At 38.8% G+C, this 24984-nt stretch overlaps 1 protein-coding gene across 9 annotated transcripts in view; it reads right to left on the bottom strand.

Annotated features, from left to right (window-relative positions):
* Window positions 1-4528: 4528 nt before the first annotated feature.
* Window positions 4529-24984, bottom strand: part of ARHGAP12 (Rho GTPase activating protein 12) — an 82923-nt gene continuing 62467 nt past the window's right edge. For 7 of the 9 annotated variants that reach the window (XM_071559948.1, XM_071559955.1, XM_071559956.1 and 4 more), the window contains 10 exons: window positions 23928-24009; window positions 17930-18034; window positions 17476-17574; window positions 14958-15060; window positions 13877-13996; window positions 10952-11050; window positions 8821-8898; window positions 7827-7961; window positions 7466-7568; window positions 4529-7052 (listed from right to left, as the gene is read on the bottom strand). In XM_071559948.1, the coding sequence (XP_071416049.1) occupies window positions 6878-7052; window positions 7466-7568; window positions 7827-7961; window positions 8821-8898; window positions 10952-11050; window positions 13877-13996; window positions 14958-15060; window positions 17476-17574; window positions 17930-18034; window positions 23928-24009 (1099 nt within the window). In that variant the 3' untranslated portion in view covers window positions 4529-6877. The remainder of the gene's footprint in view (window positions 7053-7465; window positions 7569-7826; window positions 7962-8820; window positions 8899-10951; window positions 11051-13876; window positions 13997-14957; window positions 15061-17475; window positions 17575-17929; window positions 18035-23927; window positions 24010-24984) is intronic. The other 2 variants (XM_071559954.1, XM_071559957.1) reach the window with 1 other exon arrangement.

The raw sequence follows: 24984 nt of genomic DNA, 5'->3' as shown, positions 1-24984 counted from the left end.
AAAGGCAATGAATAAGGACAGACCAAGAGCTATGCAGGTGGGCAAAAGGAAATTTTTCTGAGTGAGATGGATATTATCTGCCAGATATGGCTGTCTGAAGGCTTGACCCTCTCCATCAGCAGACGCCTTTAAGAGCAGCCCAAACTGCTGCTGGGCCTGGGAGAAACACAGCTCTGTCTCCAGCCCTGTTCTGTGTTTGCAGCTGCCTCCAGTGCCCCTGAGGGGCTGGGGATGTTTGTGCTGCTGTGTCCAGGGAGGCTGGGCAGGTCTGCTGGGTGCTACTTTTACCTGTTGGGTTTTTTTGTTCCCAGAGGGGCTTCCTCTGCAGGTCTGGCTGTGGTGCCGGGTGCCATGTCCCGTGGCAGGCCTGTGTTGGTGGGGTCTGGCAGGGTCCATTCATGCCGGGGCCTCTGCATGGTAATAGAGCAGCAGGAAACAGGTGTTTACACCACTCGGCAGCAGCTCATGGCTCCAGGATTTCTTTGTATCTGGAGCAAAGCCTTTTAAAGAGGGAAGCCTTTGTGACTGTGAGCATTCAACTCTTACATCACAGGCTGTGGTAAACAATGAATAACTTTAGCTGAAGTTTACTGAAATCAGGGGCATAGTGACAGCACCTGGTTGCACCAGGACCATCCCAGTCCCCAGGAATGCTCCAGCACAGTGGGGCCATGAGTGCTGCTATGGGTGATGAGTCATTTCTTAGCATTACTTTAGAAGATAAATGGGAAGGAAGATTTGGCCAGGAGAAGCCCTTTCCTTTGATATAGGATATGAATGGCCAAGTAGGAACAAGGAAGCTGATGGCAAAATGGAAGGCTACATGCCAATTCCATTCACAGATCCTTTAAAACCAGAAAGGACCATTATAATCATGATGTCTGGCCTGCAACATGCCATGAGCCTTAGCTCATGACCTAGCAAATTAGAAAGGCAGAAGACAGGAAGGAAAGGTGCGGGTCCACCCCCTTTTGGCTCATACAGCATGGGCAGTGCTTCTGCCACCTGAGACTCATTCCTGCAGAGACGAGTTTGTCTTGCCAGCAACAGCAGCACTCAACGTGTTGTGCTGCATCCTGCCCTCACGTGCTCAGGCTTTCTCTTTATCTCAGGGATGCAAAGAAAGCCCAGAATGCATTAGGACAACCACCTGGGGAGTTAGTTACGATTTTAAAGAGCTAATGATGCCGCCCACTGTTCAATGTTTATAATAAACTCTCTTCTCCCCCTCTTAAATAAATTGTCTATATACAGAGTAAGAAGCTGCACCCAAGGACACCCTGAGCACTTGGCTTGCTGCACAGAGCTGCTGTACTCCACAAATAGGAGAGGTGGACAGAGAGTTATTTATTTTCATGCATTTAAATGGGGTAGGCTGGGAGCTCAGGCAAAAGAAGGGGACAAGCATGATCCTGGCCCATAGCCACAGTGTTTTAACGCAAACCTGAAGATTGTGCAATTCTCTTGGCAGCGGGCTCACAGTTCAGCCTACACAAGTAAAGCGGATGCAGATTAAAAGGTTGCAAGGAATTATATTGCTTTCCTTCAGCCTGGTGAAAAATTTAATACCCAATTGCTTAGCTTAGGTACAATTCTGCAATACAGGAGAACAGGCACTCCGCAAACCACAGAGCAGTACGCAGCCTGCTTTAACTATTACCTGTAAAGGAACTTATTTTAATTCTCTAGTCCATGCTTTTATGCTGGTGACTGCTTTGTAATGAAGTGTCTATGGCCGAGTGGCCCATGCCTCAGCCTCCACAGGCAAAGCAGCGCTCTGGGCAGAACAGAGCACATTCCAGCCCCTGGGCTCCAGGCTGTTGTACAAATAAGGAAGCAAAATGTCCAAGCTGGACTGACTTTCAGTGCAGCAGGAATAGCAGGTGGATGAATAGGCAAAAGGAGAGATTAATAGGAAAAGAAGTCGTAATTATCATTAAGACTTCAAAGAGAAAACCGAGAGCAGTACTAATATCTCAGCAAGAAGAGCACTTCACCTGAAATAGGTGATTCTCAGTTTTGTTTCTAGGTTAGTTACCTCCTTCAGTGGAACAAATAAACAGTCAGGACACTCACATGAAGGAAGCCAACAAGCCACCACCAGCTCAGTATCACACTCTTTGTAAAGGCACTGAGCACTGGCACATCAGTGGCCAGGAAACACACCACCACCAGTGGTTTAATTCAGTTGTTTGTCCACAGCACTTGATGAACTGGACAAGCTACCCATCTTTAACATGTATTTTTCAATGCACGACATAAGAAATGATAGCTTTTAATTACAGTATTTACTTCTTTAGAGGACAGTGGTTTCTTTCACACAATGAATTAACAAACTATTCTGAACAGATTTATACTGTATATGCATTTTAACTAGTTGTGAAGATAGTTAGCTTGGAACTTTATCTTTTTGTGTATAGTCCCACTTTTTAGCTTCATACATTTCTTTCTTCAGGTGTGCTGAGGTTCTAACAGACAGGGCTACCTGTTCTTCTCAGGATCTGGTGCCCCATGGGTTGGATCTCAAATTGGGCCCTGGTGTGACCACAAAACAGTGCCAAACTGAGAACAAGTCTATTTTTGTACTGTGCAGATGCTGGTTGAAGTAAACATAGTTCTTGACTTTACAACTCAGGTGTTTGTATCCAGTGAATCTAGACAAAAGCACACCCCTAAGGAGCCACACAGCAGCCACTCTGGAAATGCTAGAGTACCGCCATTTTGCAATATTACTTAATTCCACCTGTTTACAGAGCCAATTACCCTCAAAAACATAGCCAGGCCTTCATCTGTCTTGTAAGAATTGCAAAAGAAAAAAAAGAGAAAAGCAAAAACAACCCCAACCCACACTCTTGGCAGTCTGGCTCTCTCCCAGGTCTCTGCTCTGGATTCCCGCAGTTCTGAGTTACTGTTTCTTTGCTATCTTGTTTGTTCATCACACCTGCTTTGTCTGGTTGCTTTCAGTGTTTTGTACTTACTTTTTTCCACACTAAAGATCTCTCTCCCCTTTCCCATTCAACTTTAGTGTAATAAACTGCAGGATGAGGTTCTGAGAGAAATAAAACTGATGCTACCCCTGCTTGTTCCACTTTGCAGTTCTGAATTTGCCGAATACAGCACGTATTTCTTTTATTTTTTGAAAGTAGCAGCTGAGTACCTTAAACTCAAATCATTTTCGAGAAGTTGTAGGAAACTAATAGTAGGAGCCGCCATTTAATTCTCAAGGCAATAAAAAGGAGCGAGAGGCCAAGTCGCCTCTGAACGTCTTTCATGTTGCTTTGCTACACAGTGTGAGCTTGTTTTACAAGTGCTCTGTTTACAAGAATGCTGGGGGAGCTGGAGAAGGGGGAGAATGTTCATTTAAGTCCCACTCACAGAGAGCTACTTTAGTAAAGGCCTGATCCAGTCCTACCAGCTGCTTGCCCACAAAACTTCACAATTGTGGAGGCTAATTAAGATTCTTCAGAGGAGCTCTCCTCTCCCAGCGGCTGCAACAGCCTCATCAGACATGCTGTCCCTCCCCTCGGGCTCGGCAGAATGCCCTACTGTGCTTGCTTTACATTATGGCTTATGAATTAACCAATTGATTCTGAAAATATCATTACTTTAGGGCTAAATAAAGCTGTTCTCTTTAAGGGGAAAAAATCAGGGCCCCCCACAGGAATAAACTGATACTGTATTACCTACAAACTCCCTTCTCTCTCACGCTGCCACTTGAAGATTCACTTGCCAGGATACAATAGGTTCAGTACAAAGGGAATTTATCATGGATTTCTGTGGAGACGGGGAGGAAAGCCAGGGCCTGGGCAGTAAGTATGACCTATCCACTTGCATGTAAATAAAACTTCTTGCATGCAACTCTTATTAAAAAAAAATAGTTTACATGAAATGACTGTGTATATTTGCCTTGTCTTTTTTCATGTCCAATTCTCTCTCTAGCTTCAAAGTGAAGAGACCCATAACTGGTATAGATCAAGCATATCTGAAAGTTGCTTGGTACTAATGCTGTGTAGCTGAACTATAGAGCTGGACACAGCTCCAGCACTGGAGCAAACAAAAACTTCAGATAGCACCAATATATAATGTCAGATCACCAGTATCTTTGAGTGCTTATGGCCTCAAAAATGTATACTGAGCCTTTAAATTGGTTTTAAACCAGAACCAAATCTGATTTAGACCCCAAACTGAGGAACATATAAAATTAACTATGTTTCATCTAATACAAGTAACTTTCCTCTGCTATGTCTGTGCAAGCCCCTGGTTTTGATTATTTAAAAGAAAGCTAACTGCAGGAACAAGACAAGATCTTTCAAGCAGTTAAAAACCCCAAAGTGGTGACATACACAGTTTAAAGCTGACACAACAAATGTAAAGTTCACAACAAATGTAGTAGCAGCTTGGACTTCCTCCTCCTCCCTGAATGGTTCAAGTTTTTACCTACATCTCTTTTGTTTACAAAGAATACTCTTCCATCCCTAAACTAAAAAAACAGAGTATTAAAACAATGTCACTGCACAAAACCATACTATACATGGTAATAACAAAATGCTTTATTTTGGGGGAATACAAGGAAAAGTGTGACATCCTCATTATCAAATTGCTTTAAAAAGGCATTCTTCCTTTGAAAAAGGTAACACTCATACAGAAAAGGTGACCAGTGAACAAGCCCTTTCATTTCACAGTGGGAATTTTTTCTTATTTTACAGCCAAAGTGGGGATTTTAATACTGTACAGCCACAGACTTCCACCTTGCTGGTATTTTCTAGTCTCCTGGGGCACAGCCGCCGCTCGGCACTGCTGGTTGCGATAGCCGGGCCCGGGGCTGACGGCACACCGCAGAGATGGGGCTCAGCAGCTTTCACACGGGTCGCTTTGCAACAAACCACAAGACTTCACCATTACCACAAGAAGACACTGAGAAAGCCACAGGGTAACTAATCTTCTCATTTATCTCCAAAACCTTTTCATGCAAGCCCTATGCTCATGATATTCTCGTACCATTCATCAGATTATGCCTCAGTGCATCACCACAGATCCCCTCTGCTGTCAGCCAGGACTGTCTGTGACAGCTACACAGCAGATCAGAGGCTACTGACATACAACCACTTCCTCAACATAACTGCTTTCTGTACAGTAGGTTCCAAGTTCGGATGTGTTTTTAAAGACTGCAAATTTATATCCATAAATTACTTCTGCTCTCTCTGAACATTATGTTAGAATTTAAGTTGTTAAAGAAAGGGACTGGGAAGTTCCTCAAATCATCAGGTTATAAAGCAGGCATTCATCTTTTAGTACAGTGTGACAACTCATTGCCACAAGTGGTATCCACCCATGCTAAGGGGTAAGATACTTCAGCCTTGTTTAAAGTCTTGTTGTCTGAAGTGTGAATGGTAAACTCTAAAAGAACTATTGGTTTCCTTTATTCAGGTTAGACATAACAAATATGTCAGATACAGCAGTTAGTCTAGAAAAATACATTTAAAAAAATCTTCAGCAGACCATGCTCCCTGTAACAAAATCTTTCAAAAGCAATTTTACAAATTATTCTACATTAATGTAAAAAGAAAATCTTAAATTTAGCATCATGGATTCCATCAAGTATCTACCTACCTATCAAAACATGACTTTCACTATTTGTAGATGTTAGAATTCGTAATACATTTTCTAATGTATCCTGTACATATTAAATAACCTAAAAGACTCCTCTTGTAGTGCATTAACAATTTAGCAAGCACACTCAGTATTTCTCCAGTACCATTTGCATTACAGTTATTTGCCCGCAAATGTAATTAACATCTAAAAGTGCACACAGTTAGATCCCCTCCCTCCCCGTAACCTGTTTCCCTGCTGAAACCCAGACATCCACTGGAAACATTACGCTACTGTAGCTAATCTACCCATGATTAGAAATGTGTGACTGAAGTGTTTTTAACTATACAGGGACTGAATTATATATATATACAAGAATCAGAAGGACAAGCCTGTATTTACATCGAGAATGAACTTCAACTACCACAGCATTATACCAAGAACTCAATACAGTGTTACAGTTGGTGTTTACTTAGGACTTTAGCTTTAGATCAGCATAACACAAAACTTAGCTCAAGAAATACCCAGAAAAAAATGAACATGTTTATTAAATATTACTTTTGTTATGCCACAAGACAAATACCCATTGCTGGATATTCTTACAAGTTCAGTGTTTGAAATAGTGAAATAGTGTGCTGCTCTATGAAGCAGCTAAGAACTTCTAGATACGTTGCTGGGAGGAAAAAGGAAAGAAAGAGAAGAAAAAACCCAAACAGCAACATAAAAAGGTGGAAAAAAGAAAAAATAAGGAAAAGAGGCAGCAGATATCAACTGAAGAATTAGATTTGAATAACTAAACCAAACTGTTAGCGCAAGTCTAAGACAGCCACTGCATGCAGAAACCCCTTGGAAAAGTGTCATACAGATCTGAGTAGGTTGTGATACACAAGTTTAGGATGTAGCTTCATTGAATTTTTCCATACCAGTTGGTAGGACTTTTCGCTACCAAGTGGGAGAATTTTGAGATTAAATTCCAGATTATCCAGTTTGAGATTAATAGCTTCACTCTCCAAGAACTCCAGTGTATGAACCTATATTACATTTTTCCAATGCTACTTAAAAAAGGCAAACTATAAAGTTTTCAAATCACTTTTTACATTGAACTTCTCAAAGAAATCCAAAGTGTTGTCTTGAATTTGTATTAAAGTGGTCAAACATTTCTCCTGTTTCTTCCCTCCCCAAAAGTGCAAAAAACAAGTTGCTGCTTGGTCCACAAACATAATATAATTCCTTCTGATGGAGTACCACTGCCAACCCATCACTTCCAGTTTCTACTCCAAGAAAAATGTCAGCGTCCAAAGATGGAATTCAGTTCCAGTAGAATTAACTCTACAATCTGATTCTGGTATACTGTGTGGACTGCTATGTTACCAGTCTCTTTCTCTGGTTTTAATAAGGTTGGACCAAAAACTATTGCTATACTTTGATAGGTCATTCGGTTTTTTTCTCCATTTTCTACAACTCTGAAAGAGAAAAAAATACACAAAAAGAGACTTATCAGCGTTAGAGTAATAGGACGACAGAAAAAGACACAGTCCAAAGCAAAAGACTATTCACAGTATTAAGTTAATGAGTAGTCTTGCTATTAGGACATGCAGCTGCTGTAATTTCCCTCTCTACGAAAGCGTCATTTTGAAATGTTATTCCTGGTCCTCTCACATTCCCTCAAATATAAGTACTTGGCAGTAAACATCACAACTATGAAACATACTGTCTCTAGTCTGTTTGGTGCTCTGCAAGCTCATATAAAAACACTGATATCAAGTCCAATATAAAAAATAAAAATGCAGTGGGAACAGCCACCTGGTACTTTTAATTGGATTATTAAACTTTACAAGAGGGTCATCAACACAAAGCCTTTCCTCCTGTAACTTACCTCTTCAGGTGTCTAAAGAGTACCTGCATAGTGTCCTGATTTGGTTTTGGCAACTGTTTGATTAAATCTTTCACAGCAGGGACACGCTGCCTTGGTTCTTGCTCTGCAAAAGAATGAGAGAAACAAGAAGTCAGTATATTTGTATGAAACTTTAGCTTAAAATTTAACAGCCCGGGAATAAAAGCCACATTTGCAGTGCTAATACAAGATAGGACACTGCCACCTCCCGACCAGCCCCCGCATTGCAGAGAGGCAATTCCGGGGAAGTTACCCTTGTTTATAACAAAAACACTTTTCATGTCCAAAATAATTAAAAGAATTGTACTTATACAAATACCACACCCACGTTTTTCAGACTTACTAATTGCATTGACAAAGTCGTTGAAGTGATTGTAAGTGAACAGCGGCTCTGGCAATTCTCTGAAAAACATCTTTAGAGCTCCTGTGATGACATGAATATCTTCCCATTTACTGTCATTCAAGTCTAGTTTCTCATCTGAGAGAGAAAAATGAGTAATTAATGTTAATAATTTAACGATAACAGCTTTTTTTTTGTTTCAAATAAACTTAACTATTCTTTAGTACTTAATGCTTTTAAAGCAGTGAAGACTTGCTCCACTTCAGCCCATACTGTATCCCATTCTGGGGATATCCCATTCTGGGATACAAGCAGTGGCAGCATAAAAGGGGATCCAAAACCTTAATGGTTACAGGCAGAGATGGCTAAACCTGCCTACTGCACTACATGCAGCTCCCCTACACTGAGGGCATTTTCCAGAAGGAAACAGGAGATGCTGACATAGCACAAATTTTTTTCCTGTCTATCAGGAAATGAGAGGTCAGATTGTGGATGGGCTACTGTTCCCTTCCCAGTTGCACTGAACAAAACACTATGATACCACCAGATGAAAAAAATTTATACACAGAGTATGGTGAAGAGGAGTCAAGCCCCTCCACACTGAAAATTAGTAGCAAATCCCATTAAAAAACCCCCAAAACATTAACTTACAATTTTAATGCTAGTGGAAGCTTAACATGTTTGTTGTTTTTCCAGAAGGTATGGAGTTACTTTGTTTGAAATATTCCTCTCTCCTCAATTTCTATTCCCACTTTTCCTTAGAATTCTGTTCTAGCAATGGCTCTGTGTTCCACATGAGACCAAATCTCCAGGATAAGTTTTTCAAGTGATGTATATTACGAACTCAATTCAATGATTTTGAAGTAACTTTACTTTGAGGATGACAGTTATTTCTCATGATACTTTACAGTTATAGAGAAAACTTTCTCCTGAGCTTTCTACAAACTTCAACAATCTGAAGACCAATGCAGTTGTAATACAGTTGGAGGAAGCTTACCATGGTTGACTGCAAATCTGAGCTTCTGAATCACTGCAAGATTGCCACTAACTCTGTATAAACCATCGATATCTAATCCTGAAATAAAGAGATAAATCCAGTTTAATACCTTACACATATATGAATTCTGGAATCATTAGGCTGCTTCTTTATAGGTCTACTCAGGAAAATTCAAAACAGAAGAAACCCACCTTGGAAAAAAGGGAAAAAAGTTAAACTAGGTTTTTTTGATGGGCAAGGCTCAGAGGTTTAATTTGCTGATGCAGGTTTGGTAGGGCCAAGCTCAAAGTAATCTCTAAAACCTCCTATGCAAGTAGTAATGAGGCAACAGCTCCAAGTTTACCCAGTGAGACTAGAGGTCTTGTTTAAGATGCTCTGGGTGGATTGGCAAGGAATATATGGGAGTCCAACATGCAAGGACCAAGTATTTTGTGGATACAAAGTTCAATTTTTTTATGTATGGTTAAGAAATCCAATCAAGTCATGCATGCAGGGTATCTCAAAGTTGTCAAGTGACCAGGTTTGTATAGAGAAGAAATGCTGTGCATGCACACACAGAGCTACGCAACAGCCTACAACACTAAAAAGGGTAGCCCTTGCCTTACAGGACTGCACACTTAACCAGAAAAACTGTCTGTGGTTGCTACTGCAGTTACTCAGCAGTGATTAGGAGGTAAAAGATGTATTTGGGAAGTCACTTGAATGCAGCATGTGAGTCAGTGCCACTGAGTGGGTGAGTGTTACCAGAATATCTGCAAGTCCCTGTAGCTCCTCAGAGTTGTCTGATGCAACACAGCACAGTTACCAGCACCATCTGACATATCCCTTTTCCCCATAATCCACTAGTCATTCCTTTACAGAAAGAACTGATTTGAAGTGTATTGGCAGTAGGAAGAAGAGTTGGAGAAGTGGGGGGAAAAAAGCTGTTCATTTCTGTGAGCTTCCCCTCAGGTATTTAAAAAAGGAAAACTTCACTATCTTCACTGCAGTCCTGTCTTTAAAATAAAAAAAGAAAGGGAAAAAAAGGAGCAAAAAAAAAACCCCTTTCTTACAATCTGCAGATCATAGGTGGAATAAATCCCACTGCCACAAGCAAGGTGGCAGTTTGTCAAACTGGAGTAAGGCAATGGAAGCAGTTATTTTTCCCCTCCCAGGCCATAAGACAGTAGCATTAAGAAAGAGGTCTACAGGCTGCAACAAAATCCTAAACAAAATTTCCATGGAAGATGCCTTAGAATCCACATGTATTCCCTTGTAACACTTACCCTGATTCTCAAGAGATTTCCGTTCTCAGATTAACAGACTGGAATATGTCTGAATGATGATTATGGAGATGCCATAATCCCCTCTCAGTCATCTTTTCCAAGAGATAGGGCAAGGACAACAGCAAGAAACAAGCAAGAAAACCAGCAGAGACTACAGCCAAGTCAGGGGTCACAACCAACGTATTTTCAGTAAGTGTGAAGATGTCCTTTACAGCAGACAACCCAGAACATCACGTGTAGCTTTCAAACAAAGTTTTCTCAGTTATTAGGTAGGAGACACTTATTTTCAATGAAAGCAAACAAAAATTGAGTCAATATGTGGACACTGATAATCTCCAGAAATTGCATAAAATTTAGCAGTCAGTGTAAGTGGCTGAAGAGCATCAAACTGATAGACTGGTCTGGCAGTCAGTGCATATACAGAGCAGGAACACTACTTTTTCCTAGAAGTCTGTTGCAAGGAAGTTTTAATAGAAGTAATTGTTAGCATGCTAAAGCCTTCAAAAAAAAAAAAAAAGAAGGATGGTTGCATTTTGTCTCTCTCTTTTAATCTGAAAAAAACCTTGATGGGCTGAGCTCTTCTACTACTTCTGGCAATCCCTCTTTCCTTAGAGCCTTGCTGCCAGGAGGCTGTCCTGCCTTCTCCTCAGCTTGAAATATACTGAAGCAGAGTAGTTTCTTATATGCACCATTTCCTCCCCTCTCCCCATTTTGGATCCCATTTTTGCAAACCCAGTGTTAACTAGAGATTCAAGTTTCAGATTATTTTCCCCAAATAAATCTACAACATTGTAAGATTAGAACATTCATAATTATGTAAGAGTGGTGAGCAAGAGAGATTTGGAAACAAAAAACTTCAACCATACCATGTTCCTCAACATGCTCAATGCACAGCTTCACGAACTTTGGCACCGTGCCGTTTTCTCTTTGACACAAGCTGGTGAGATTTGAACCAAAAACTTGATCTGGAACCAAGTAAAGAGACTGATTTACAGTGGAACAGGGCTCAAGTGACAGAACTAGTTCAGGTTAAAACAAACCTCTACAAAGGGCAAAGACTACTGGATATAATTGTTGCAGTATTGGAGTGGAAATAGAAAAGTTCTGAAAAGAATTCTCAGCAGCTCCCAGCAAGAAAAAGCTCCCAGCAAGAGAGAGTGTCAGCAGTTACACAAATGTGAGCAACCAAATAAGGAACTTTTGCTACTGAAATCATTTTAACCCACCAGGTGATTCTGGTAAGAGTTAAATAGTCAATACTGTATTGAGAAACGCAATGGATTCCAATGTGCCCTGTTACACTCTTACTGATCTGAATTCAAACCACATTTGTTAAAATGTGAACAAAGGTAATAAACTTTAACCAGAGTGAAAGCTTTTGGCATTGCTTGGGGAAAAACCCTGTAAAATTTTCATCTTTCACTGAACCTACTGTTTAACACAGTATTACATATTAATATACTTTAATGTAGAATCTTCCAACGTTTTTAAGTTCTGACATAGATTGTAAATGGCAAATCTTCACATCAAGAATGACTATGCTTAGGCAACCTGTCTGCAAGGTCAGAATCTAAATACCGATTATTTGTGGTCAGAGGTAAATTTGAGTCTTGTTTCCAAAACTACGCAATCCAGGAGGAGTGTTTTCTGTCATAAACTGGAGCAAAAAGGAAAATCAGCTTGGATAGAGAAGAGAATCTTGAAATGTCTCAGTGAATTTCACTGACACGGTAATTCCTCTTGTTCAGACTATGTTATCACCAAAACCTTTAACAGACCCATTTCTACGGCTTTCATCAAAGATGCCCAAATAATAGGTGGCCTCCTCTGTTCAGATGCTTAAGACTGAAATAGGGTCTTGAGACAAAGAAGCAAAACTCACACTCCTAAAATGGAAGAAGGTTCCTGTTTGGTTGTTTTTTCAATCTGTTAAATAAGGTATGCAAGGGGCGATCTGCCCAGAGTCAGGTATATCTTACTGCAGAGCTTCTGCAGAGACTGCTCTTGCATTTACATCATGCACAACATCTAGCCCATTTCTCATGTTTAGTAATTCAAGTAGATTCATTAACAACTCTTGCATCTTGACTAGTGCTTTGGGAAATCCAAGGAGCAAACCAAACCAATTAGAGAGTATGAAAATGGGCATTTAATGGCATTATTAGCTATATACATAAGGCCAGTGTTCCAGACCACCTGCAGCCTGGTGCAGCTACTCACACAGCCAGCTGTCTAAGCAGAAGCAGTAGCAAAGGACTGAAAAAGCCCACAGAGCAGAAAGCCAGGCTAGCATGCAGCTGTGGCAGGTAAAGCAGTGCAGATTAGGTAGCAGAAGAAAATAGTAACATTTAACAAAGTAACTTGCTACAACTTTAATAATATCAACATTTACAGGAATAACATTTTTTTCTTCTTCTGTGCTTTTATTTTCCCATGTGACAAAACTTAAGCACAGTTACTTCTCCACTTAGTGCATGCTGTTTCAAGTGGATTTTTTTTCTAGAACTTTTCCCTATTTTTTATGCTCATACTGGGTTTGCCAAACTTTTCATTTACTAAGCTTCTTCTGTAGTAGCCACAAAAGTATGCTCGGCTTTTAAATAAAGACTTTCATATTCTTCATTCATACAGCAGATGTAGAACTGTACAGTGCAGATCCAACTTTTAAAATTTACACCATGCTTTTAAATAAAAACAAACTCTTCATTCCTTAACGTCTTTATTAAAAATCCAATCATTAGCACGCACATGTACAAATTGAACTTGGCTTAGTGTTTCCTGTTGCTAATGTCAGAAGTTATGACACTGAGCCATGACATGAACACTAAGCTGTAAAGCAGAGCAAAATGTTGAAGTCTGGGAATGTCTCCTTATCCCAAACAAAATTCCATCATTCACAGTTAACTTATATTTGCAGATACACAAATATATCAAACACCACATGCAACAGAAGCACACCTGTTAAAGTATGTAGTTAGGCAAATCACAGAAGGATTTGGTCTGATATTTGCCTACCCATATGCTATTTTGACCCTAGCAGAGCACCATCTACAAGTCCTCCTAAAGCATACAAATAAATAAATAAATTATGTTTTACAGTATCAAGTCAAAAATTTACACCAACAAATTTAAACCTGTGGAAATACCATTCTCTCAAAGTTTCTACAAGAGTGACAAAAAGAAATCAATTCTTTCATGACTTTGATTCAAGAGTATCTGTAAGATCCATTGTTCGTGAAACAATTAAAACAATGTATACATTCAAAAAAGGTTAGGGGAAAAACATTTAAGTTAAAGATTGCTTTAACCTTATTCTGGTTTGCCTAAATATCTCATGAGATGGCACAATTGTCTGATTCCACACAGACTAAAGCGCCCTTGTGAAACAGATGAACACATCCATCCAGCTGTGTACCCAAAGGGCTTTTCCTTCCCTTGTATGCACAAATGATGATCAGCTATCTGGAGTTTCCAGCTCAGAAGAGTGGATGGCAGTGCTTCTTTGCTAAAGAGTCCAAGTCCAGACGGGCTCCAGGGCCCTCAACTTTCACTACAGTTTTGCCAGCAATGAGCTGAAGGAGAGGACACCCCCCCCGTTCATTTTAATGGCTATTAGCAGTGCTCAGCAGTACAACAGTCCATCACCAGTTCCACTATACATCCAAGATTTATGTTAAACCAACTGTACGCATGTATTTTACTCTGGAACTAGACCATTTTACCCCATTTTACACATGAACTACAAAATTCAGCTTTTCAAATTATTTCCTTTGTTAAAAAGGTTCATTTACCCTTAATGTAGCCTTTTTCACGGACAGCTTGTAATGTGGGGCGCCGTGTCAGAAACTTCTTGAGCTTTGTTTTGGTCTTTTTCTGATCTGTGGAATCGATATTGCTGGGTGCTTTCACCGCTGAAAAAAGAAAAACATTTAGCAGTCCTGTCCACAGAACCGACACTGTTTATCAGCCAAGGAACCAACATTTCAAAAAAAAAAATTAAGCATCAAGATAGATATTAAAATTTATAATGCATCCACAATTTTTACCTTAGATTTTTGGAACTCCTTGAAAATAGCATTCATTTTTCAAACCCCTAAGAGACAACCCTGCCACAAAAAAACTTGCAAAACCAACTAAATGGTGATTACATATGGAATTTATGTGGAATTTAAAAAATACAGCTACTGTTTCCCAACTGGTCCTGCCTCTCATTAGGTTAATTATTTTGAAAGAAATACTTTCTTGAAAATTACTTATAAAGCCTGAAAGGAAAATACAGAAAACAGTCTGCCTGATTAATTTTGATGTGCACAGGAAGTTAATTTCTGCATCTTAAAGAAATTTTGAAGGTGTAATTAAAAATGTCTAGTTTCTCTAAATTATCAAATACATCATTAGCAAACCAGTAAAACTGCAATTAAGTTAATAGTGCAAATATTTATGGATGTTGAGCCACAGATAAAAATCAAGCAAAACTATTCTAATCAGTAGAACTACAAAAGAATTCTTATTCTAAACTATTTATAAAAAGTCAGATAAAACACCTAATTACTTCTGTGCATTTGACATCACTTTGAAAATAATTAATTTCATCACCACTTATTTTTCTATTTTTAGTGTGTCATACTGCAGAAGCTAAAGATATTTCACTCTTTTCCTTTTTTTTTTAAAGTTTGATTAAGAAAACAAGGAAGAAAATTTACCAAGTGGCATCAAGGTGTAGAATGAACTACATAAAAGCCTATTTCCAAACTTGAGTAGTTTCATTTTTGATATCCTTTTGAATTCTTCCCTATTTACACATAATACTGAAGATGCGGAAAATGAAAACTGGCATTGCCAGAATCAATTAATGGAAAACTTTTAACTCACAACGAAGTTTCTTAGAGTCTTTATTCTCTTTCTCTTTGTCTTGTTTTTCCACCCCAGGGGAATCCGGTACCTCATCTTCTAATGCTTCATCAGACTCTACTACCTATTAGATTTAAGAAGAGACACAGGGATGAGTTTGCCAGTTTACAGAACACTTTTCCTGTAGACAGTTTTACAACACGCAATGTTTTCTCCCCATAATGATATTCAGTTGGTTCTTTCCTGAACTCTAGAGGTTAAATATATCTTCAGAGACTACACCATTTCTGGCAGGTTAATTACTTGGAGAAACACTGTTTCATCATAGAACTCAGAGAAAGTTTTGCTGGACCTTGAACAAATGCAACCAGCCTTTCATGATAACACTTCATTACATTAACCAATAAACAACAAAAATTGGTTTTGGTTCGGCTTATTCTCCAAATCCAATAGAAAACATCAGCTATTTAATTATCTGCTATAAAAATGACTGACTCATTAGAGTTGAACACTTCTAGTGCATTTACCCAATTTCTTATCTTTACAATTCAAATTTTCTTAATAGAAAATAGGACTAGCAATTGGAAAATTTCACTACTGTCAAAACATACACTGAATTCACTCTGAAAAAGTAAATGTACCAGTGTCTAAAAATCTTGTCCTGTGTTACTGCTATCTCAGCATACTCTTATTAAACACTGTAGAGCAAAAATGTAGATCATGTTGAAGTGTGGAGGCATAGTCTGCTAATCTGTACACCTGTAGCCTCATACCTATGCTGTGTGCATGACTGCACATCAGGAGATAGGAAAAGAAACTTCCTCTGGTGTCAGGACAACATATATTTCTTACCTGACTTCTACTGAAGTGAACTGGAATGCTACACAGTTAACAAATTCTGACTGTAGAGTGCCTTCTCTTACAAGGAAGGACATTTTAAAAATAAGGCAGAGTTGTGTTTGCCAGAGCAGTGAGTGAGCAGCAGCATGACTTTTTTGACTAAGTTGCATTTCAGCTTGAAGGGCAGGTGTTAGCTTTAAACACCCTCATTTCTTACTCCTTTCCAAAAGCTTTGGACAGCTTTTTTACACACCAAAGATGAATGCATTCAACTGCCCAGTTAATGTCCCTGCTAAGGATCCTCTGCTATTCAAGAGTTCTCAAAGCTAACTTGGGAATTTCTGTATGGAAAAAAGAGCAGCCACATCCTTTGCAGGTAGCTATTCCTCTTGCACAGCATATTACCATGACAGCAAAGCAGCAAAGAACAGAATCCGATCTGCCCCTTCTTTTGAGGAAGATCTTGTCACAGTAGAACTAGTGCCTTGGTCATGGGAAAGAGATTCATAGCTACTATTATCACAAGTTTTCCAAAATTAAAAGTTGGCTTTAGATCTAACAGATTTTTGTACCCAAAGCTTCAGTGCTCCAAGTTACCAGGTAGTCTGACGTACTTTCTTAACTTATGCCTTGTTATCTTGGGTCTCTTGGCTACCAGCTCCCAGCAATAAAAATACATCACCATTTCCCCTCCAGAGTGCTGATAAACTCTCCCTATTCCTCCATTCACTTCTTCAACCTAACATGTAGTATCTCACTCCCATCTCAGCATATCTCAGCTTTCCATCTTTGTTCATATTTAAGCAGGGAAGAAGTGGCTTTGCTTTTGTTATGCAAGGCAGACAGGAGAAGGGTGTCACTCAGCCACTGCCTTGCCTGGTTATTAAGGGTCATAACATTTTCATACCAGCAGAAAGCAGATTAGAAGCAATCAGAAAGAAACTGAACATTCATCTTAGCCTGCTGTGCTTCAGTGGAAAACACCCGTATGTGAAAAACATCAGAGTCAAGAGAAAGGAAGGTCACTGACTGGCATTGAAAGCAACACAAACTGAGCATATGGGCAGCAGCCAAGTCTGTAACTATTAAAAGGAAAGAATGTACATGAAGCAAACTGGATATGAGAGGAATATTTTCTTCCAAAATCTCCTCCAAATTATTCTGAATAAAAATATCGTTCATCTTGTTTGTCAACATCAAGAGCAAATGCTCAAGCATTTTTCTGATAATTAAATAGTTGCCATTATGCTGTCACTTATGAAGAGATAATACACTATTATGCCAGGGCTTTTAATTTGCTCTTTAGTGCAGCCTTCCTAAGTGAACAGCAGTATCAAATGCTGACAAATGTGTCATGAAGCGTTCCCTTGGCCACCTTCCTCCCTTCATTCCCCTTCTATCAGAACCTTTCAGGTCACTGAAACAGACAAGTATTTGACCCCAGAAGTGAGTTCATTCCTGAGCTGGAAGTCACCCCATACTTCCTGGTTCTTAATACATTGGACCATCTTTCTTCCTCTGCCACTATTAATTATATTTCACTTGTCACCACCAGGAACTGCCACATCCTCAAACTTCTGCACTCTCTCAAGAAGATCAGTAAATGAAGATGTACATGGAGCACTAGAAATTGTTACATCAATCAATTTAATAAATAATATTACCTTAAAAGTAGAGCCTTCATGATTCAAATACATACCTGATTATTGATGGTATAGTTAAGAACTTTATACCATTCATTAATAAAGCTGTCATTATCAGATTGAATCAAGAGCTCAGTTCCTTGGCGAGTTTTTAGCTTTAAAGACATAAAACCAGATTATCATCAGAATTGATAAACACACTAGAATTCAAAAGTCAAATTACCCAAATCAAATTAAACTTCTCCCTGGCATAACTGTTAGATAATACATAGCCACTCAAGAACACTTACAAGTAGAAACAATAACAGTCTGCTTAAAATTAAAAAGCATATACCATACAGATGCATTTAAAGTGGACATTTCTTGCAGATACCAAGATAACATATACATTTAAGATGGTAGAAATGGATAAAAATCAAGTTTTTGAGATTTTTATTTTAATTTCAGAGAAAATTTCTTACATCAGTAATTGAATGGCATATATTTCTGCATTTAAATAAAATAATTCACCTCAATAACATTCTTTTTGCTGGATTTGTCCTTTGAGGCCCAGTCAATCAATGCCCCTTTGAGATCCACTGTAAATTCTGGCTTAGACTGATTGACACCAAACTTCTGGAAAAAAACAGGGACAATGATGACAAACTTAAAAACAAAAAAAAATCCTTAAAGGTAAACAGCCTGGCAATCCCCTAAACACAACAGTATTCAGTCTATACAGCTTAACCTAAATATAGCACTTTGCCACAAACCAGCACATGATACCAGGAAAACAAATTCTTACAAAGAACACCCTGTAAGCATGTCTATTACAAGCTGCTCAAATTAAAGCCCTCAAAATTCCATAACTAAGTGCCAATCAGATTCCAGTGGAGCTTTTTCCCCCTATCACAAATGGTAGAAGACCAAACACCATTTGCCTGTAGCTTGATTTTAGTCACGATAGTCACAAGCTTTAAACAAAACCAGCTAATCAGTAACCAAACCAAAAAACCCCAAACATTCTGTCACTTAATCAGTGGTTGTATATAAAATCAAAAATCAAATCAGACAGTAGGTTTGCTGCACAGGAATCACATCCCTCCATACTGAAAGGGCACTTTTAGTTTTTACATTTATCTACATAATTTTATCTATTTATTATTTTTAGAAAACATTTACGCCCCAATGCTTTTATGTTTTCCTTGTAGTGCTTCTATTGCAATGCTGGAGCATATCCTACCAAGTAAACAGAACTCAGTGTCGAGCTACTAAACAAACAGCAAATAACCAAAGCAATAAACAAAAAACCCCACAAAACATTTAACCCACAAGTAACCCTTCAAACAATCTGGAAGAAAACATCAGGGAGCTACTTTTACCTACTTCTTTTACACCTATGCTAGGTATGAGGATTTTTTAAAATAAAGTACTTTCACTAAGATGTCAATATACACCACTTTCAAGAGCTTTGAAATCTAATTCCTCAAGGAAACCAATTCAGCGGCTCATACAAATAAAAACGTGTAATTGCGAGTAAAATATGGAACAAGAAAAGCTGTAAGTCACTGAGTTATGGCACAGAAATTTAATGCTGTAGTTCCAGGGAAAGTTTGTAGCATCTGCTCCATCAGAAAGGCTCTTTTCTATTTCTTTGAGAAGTCTTTGATGTGCAAATGCTGCTCCTCTGACAGCTCTGAGGAACCTAAGCCCCAGGACAAGCTCCTTGTCACAAACACAAGTTTCCAGCCTGTACAAGAACAGCTATATCCAAGGGGAGGAAAAATGGTTCAGAAAACAGGACTAATCTGCTGCTTCTGATTAAATTCCCAGCATGGATGTTAATTAATGCTAATTGTGTTTTAGAAAGCCTGTTTACCACTGGAAAATCTCCCTGCCTTGAGTCCCAAGGGCAATGAAGTGTTGAATGAAAAGTAGCATCTTAACTTCTTTATTTTACCCCTGAAATGTCAGAACGGGAGTATTTCTAATTTACCCAATGCCAATTAGCACTTGGGGGGGGGGGGGGGGGGAACCCAACCACCATCTTTCCCTTTCTAACTTAATTCTCAGATACCTCATCCATGAGCATTTCTTATTAATTATAGGAGAGCTTTTGAGAGAGGCCCAGCTCAGCAGTGGAATCCACAGGAACAATCTCTGGGCTATTATGGCTCTTGCAGCAGCAGTTGCCTGTTAGAGAAGTCACATAACTGCTGCAGGCACGACCAAAGTGTCCCAGACGCACTTCCTGGCAGCCTAGATCAATCTTGCTGCGTGTTGGAAAAAAATTCAAATCAATTTATAGAGTTTGGCACTGGAGAGAGCAGGAAACTAGTGCCAAAGTCCACTGCAGCAATGTGGGTGGGGAGGGTTTGTGCATGATCCGTTAAAAAAACGACCCAGATGATGCTGAGAAACACAGGAGAGAAGCAGACCTGCTACAGGTGAAATCAACACACATCAAAAATGTAACAGTCACTGCTGTTCTGACCACAAGGAAAGCCCTCCAATTCATCAGCTTGCTGAACTCCACAACTCACAGATCGCAGCACTACCTCCAACACCTTTACCTCTATCCCAATCTTTTTTGCCTGACTCCAGTGTCTCAGAGAAACCACAGGAGAAAGCAAAAACTAGAAGCTTAAAAAAGGGGGGAAAAGAAGGCTGCCCCCTCTCCTTCGCTCAGATGGTGGCCAAACTGCTGTGTGAGATCCAAAGACAGGTAAACTCATGCAAATAATCCAGCCTCCCTGCAAACCTCTTCCAATATATCAATGTATTATATATTCATCACAAATGTAACTTTTCTATTCCAGGACATTTTAAGTTTGCTGTGCAAGCTCTCCTATGAGCTTTCCTGTCAAGGTTCTTTTCTGCTCCTGGGTCTATGAAAATGAGATGGCAGCAGCCCCTTCCCTCCTTGAAAGCTTCCAGGAGCAAGTCCTGCACAGGCTGCCCAGACACTCTGCACATAAGGAGAGGTAAAGGCAAACGAACACTTCTGAAGCAAGTAGATTCTGCTGACAGAAGTAAAAAGAAAACCTTTCCCTTTGCAACTGCTGCCACACAGACATTAAGTCTGCTTTCTCAAAACAGTGTACTACCCAGCTAGCACCAGTCAGGATAAATTCAGCTCTTACTGAGCAGACACCTTATCCTTACTGGATTTCTCTTTTGAGCTGTCTGGGAAGTTTGGAAAGGGCAGCAGTGAGAAAGAGGGAGAAGTCTACTCATGGTGCTGCCAACTGTTTTAGATATGAAATTGTCCTACAGTCACTTCTGACAGATTTTTTTTCTGGTTGTATGGTTGTATGCTGGTTGTATGGCAGAAATTACTTTTTGGAAAGAATAGGGTGTTTGCTTTAGATATAGTACATGCTGTGGAGCTTAAGCATAGTCTTGAAGATATGTATTGACATCAATAAATAGGATTTTTTCAAGGATTTTCTCTAAGTCCTGAAAGCCTGCACAGGACAAGCCATGCAGTCTGTACTGTCACATACTCCAGCATTCTCTAGAAACAGAACTGAACGTTATGTATGGGAAGACCTTGGAAGTACAAATGACACTTGGCTTTCTTGTAATTCTATTTCTAATTAGAGCTGGATAAAATGTTTTAATTCCAAGTCCTGCTCACCTGAGGATGGACTGCAGAAATAAAGGTAAGGAGACAGATGGTCCTTTGTGATTGGTAGGGGAGCTTCAAAACTCATTTTTAACACTAGTATTAATACATAAATTCCTCTTTGTTCACCTTGACCAAGAAGCTACCATATTAGCTACCAACATTTTATGAGCTTCTGATAGGCAACACTTCTGTGCTTGACATCTAGACTGCAAAACATACCCGCAGATCCTTAAATTATATATGGAGAGAGTTCTACAAATTTACATCACCTTTCTCTATGTAGAATATAGCTAAAACATCCTTGTGCTCTTTTTCTTTCATCTCTTTACAGATAAGATTTACGTTTTTGGGTATTCCAATTATAGCTAGAATTATCAATCATGTATATCATTGCATCAAAGGTATCACAGGCACCATACAAAGATTCTATATTAGTTGTGTTAGAAAGAATAAGACATAAAATACCTGTTAAAAAGCTAACCATATTATGCTCCTTATTAGTCAAGGCACTAGTGGTTCAAATAGTAGACAAATTTGGGATTATAATTCTGGCAACAATGAATCAGAAACACTTTCTACTTTGTTCCAGCAGAACAAATACAGGATTATTGCAATAAACTTGTATTAATTTGCATCTTGGGTGACTTTGAAAAACAGCAAACAAGATACATGAGGTGTTATATGAAGTGTCAAAACTAAATCTTGGAAAAATTCAAGTTTACTTTCAGGATTAGTGGCAAATAGCCTTACAGTGACAAGAGGCATGCAACAATAACACATACAGTGATAGCTGAAACTTGGGCAGAGTTTACATAGGTGACAGCAGGTCGACGACTGAGAGCATTTTTCCAAGAAGAAAGCAGCAAGAGCAAGAGCTCAGGAATTGAGCCCCCTTGGCAAAATGACTTGATGAGAAAAAGGAAGAAAAGTGATGAAGTCACAAAACAATGCACAAAAAAAGAAGATATGGTTATATCAATCACTAAACGAATGCAAATACATATTCTTCTTATAAGATGAAGAAATGTAATTCTTGTATGTCAAACTGTAAGACTTCACCTTATTAAAATATGGACATAGAATAAAGTTTCAGAGTTGAGGTGGAATTTTTAATACCCACAAAAAGTTTCCTGCAGAAAGCAAAAAGAGTGTGTGCTGAATACCTAATTATTTATGAAGCCAACTGTGAGTATGCAGACATAAAACACTCAGTCCTTTTATGAGGTTCTCACTTAGTATTTCCACCTTCACCTTATTCTGTTTACACTGTTGATATTTACTTTGCTGACCCTACTCTAACACTTGACAGTACACATAACTGACAGTGTCTCACAGAAATATTGTGACTATGGGACTTTGGCTCCACTTAAATCATCAAAAGGAGTTATGTCTTTTTATTTTCCCCACCAAATGACTGCATTTGAATGGTGTAATACAATTTACACTAGTGTCCCTAAATCGTGCAACTCTGCTTATTGCTTATCTTCTATGGGTAATTCATTTGGGCATACATAATCCATAGCATTACCATTCATTTATTAACAGTTTAGCACTGTGTGTTTTAATGATATCAACATATAGCTGGAAAAAAGTTGGTTTGATCTACAGCTACATTTGGATTATTAGTAGCTGTAATCAAGATTTTGGACCTTGACTAGTTATTCAGGCAAAATGTTTTACTTTCCAAACATGCATATTTATACTTATAAAACTAAAATACTTTGGGGATCCTTAGCTATGAGAGAAAATGGCAGAAGTCACCAAAATCCTCTTCCTACCATAAGTGTAATTTACCTTCTCTCATGCCTTCCACCTTTATTCTTTTTTCCTTCCTTTCTTTTCCCTCTGGTTCACTCTCTCGCCCAAATTTACCCTTTCCATTCTCTTCTACTTCAAATTTTATTACCCATCCATATCCATTTTTTTTCCAACCTCCCCTTGTGCAGAAGGGGAAAATAATTAAGTTTACAGCTCTGGAATTAACTCAATGCTATAGAAAAGAATTGTCAATTCCAATGCACTGCCCAAAAATGAAGCGCAGGAGAAAATGAGCCAAGCAGAAAGATCAGTAAAGCACAGCAAGATGCATATCTTGCTTGTAACAGATAATTTTCCTGGAATTCACATGATAACACACTGAAATAACCAACCCTGAATTTGGCCTGTCTTTAGTTATTGCAGGAGATCCACACAGTTTAGTGTCAGACCTCCAAAAGTAGGGAAGTAGGGTGTAGATCAAGAGCCATTTCTATACCCATTATTGTAGGAATGCAGCTGGATAAATACAGCCAATTTAATTGTTGTGCTGTTACCCTACAGGTGACATAAAAAAATTGAATAATCATCATCTTCAATGTGATGTTTCTCTTTAGGTCTTCATCAGACAACAAATACTTGTCATGCACTATGCAGATCTAAAACGAAATATGGAATCCAGCAAGACAAAGACAAAATTACAAGACAACAATACAACATTGCTCGAAAAGCCCAACACAAGAAGCCAAGTGTCAGGCTGTTTTCTTTATTATATGTATCACATTCAAAGTTACCTGGAGTTTATGAAAAAATATCCAAGAATGGTAAAACAAACTGTTTAGATGAACACATTACTAAGAACACAAAAATATCCAGCCTGGAGCAAAAACTTGAAGCCTACAAGGCATCAAATACCTCTTTATCAGTTTCTTACTAGTCAAATATAGACACAAGTAGAACTGGTTTTCTTCTTATGCTACATGGTAATCATTGCACTAAAATATTTTCTTGCTAACTTACACTTATTTGTAGGGCTTAAATACCAATGTATATACCTAATTTAGAAAAAATAAGAGAGCTTTAATTTATTGTGCTTTATATGCCTTACACTTCAGTGAGGGTGGGGATTGTTCCTGAGCTTACCCAGCCAGTTCCACTTCCTTGGGTTTTAGTGAACAGCAATGAGGACCCTTGTAACACTGCCCATGATGACATCCAATTCTTTCTGTAAATAATTGCAAACAAACATAAAATAAATTGACTTTGAAAGCAGATATTTAAACCGTCAATCACTGTGGCCCAGCTGACCTGTATGTTAATATATTTAAGTGCATATACAGTCATTAGTGGCATCAGTAAGTCCTAATTACTATCATACTTGTAGAAGGGAACATATGTTAACAATCCCAGCCTGACCATCAAAGTCTAAATCAAACAAAGCTAATTAGTAGTGGAAGTAGTTCACTACGAGGAGCACCATGCAATTATAATTTCAAAAGGGCTAATCTGGAACGCTCAGCCTACTGTGTACTTAATAGATCATGCCAAAGTACTGCACAATTCTGAAATTCATTCATCACATCACAGACACAAGTGTCTCACGTTTATGATAATAATAAGCACATTTACACTGGCAACAAAATATTTGTTGCACATCTAAGAAAATTAAGAACAAATTACTTGGTTTAGCTGTTTATTTGATTTTATGCCAGTCCTCCAGAGCCATTAAAAAAGAAAAGTCTTGACAGGCCCAGAATATCTATACGCATTACTCAAACATGAATTATTACTCAACAGCTCTCAAAGTGACAGGATGGCCATGCTACATTTTTCTATACAGCAGCAGTAATCCAGATCAGTGATTCCAACAGATGCAACAGAAATGGTGACAATATATTGCACCAGTAGCAGCTTCCATAAGACACTGTCCACCTTGTCATACTGAGCTCTTAGGAGCATCTCTGAGGAGCCAAACCGGAGGTCAGATGTGTCATCCAGTTGCACTGGACTAGGTCAGGGTGACTCTAGAGTATCAGCTGGGTGTTGATTATCTAATTCTCAGGAAAATCACACTTTATGTATCAAAAGTCTGGGAAACACTGAACTAGATGTAACATAATACTAGATCTAAAAGATTAAATTAAAAAAACTAAAAAGGCAAAAAGTAAACCCAAATTAAATCTGACGATGTCCACACTTA

Source organism: Pithys albifrons, chromosome 7 (assembly GCF_047495875.1).
Source record: "Pithys albifrons albifrons isolate INPA30051 chromosome 7, PitAlb_v1, whole genome shotgun sequence".
NCBI classification, from domain to species: Eukaryota; Metazoa; Chordata; class Aves; order Passeriformes; family Thamnophilidae; genus Pithys; species Pithys albifrons.
This window is presented reverse-complemented; position numbering and strand designations above follow the sequence as displayed.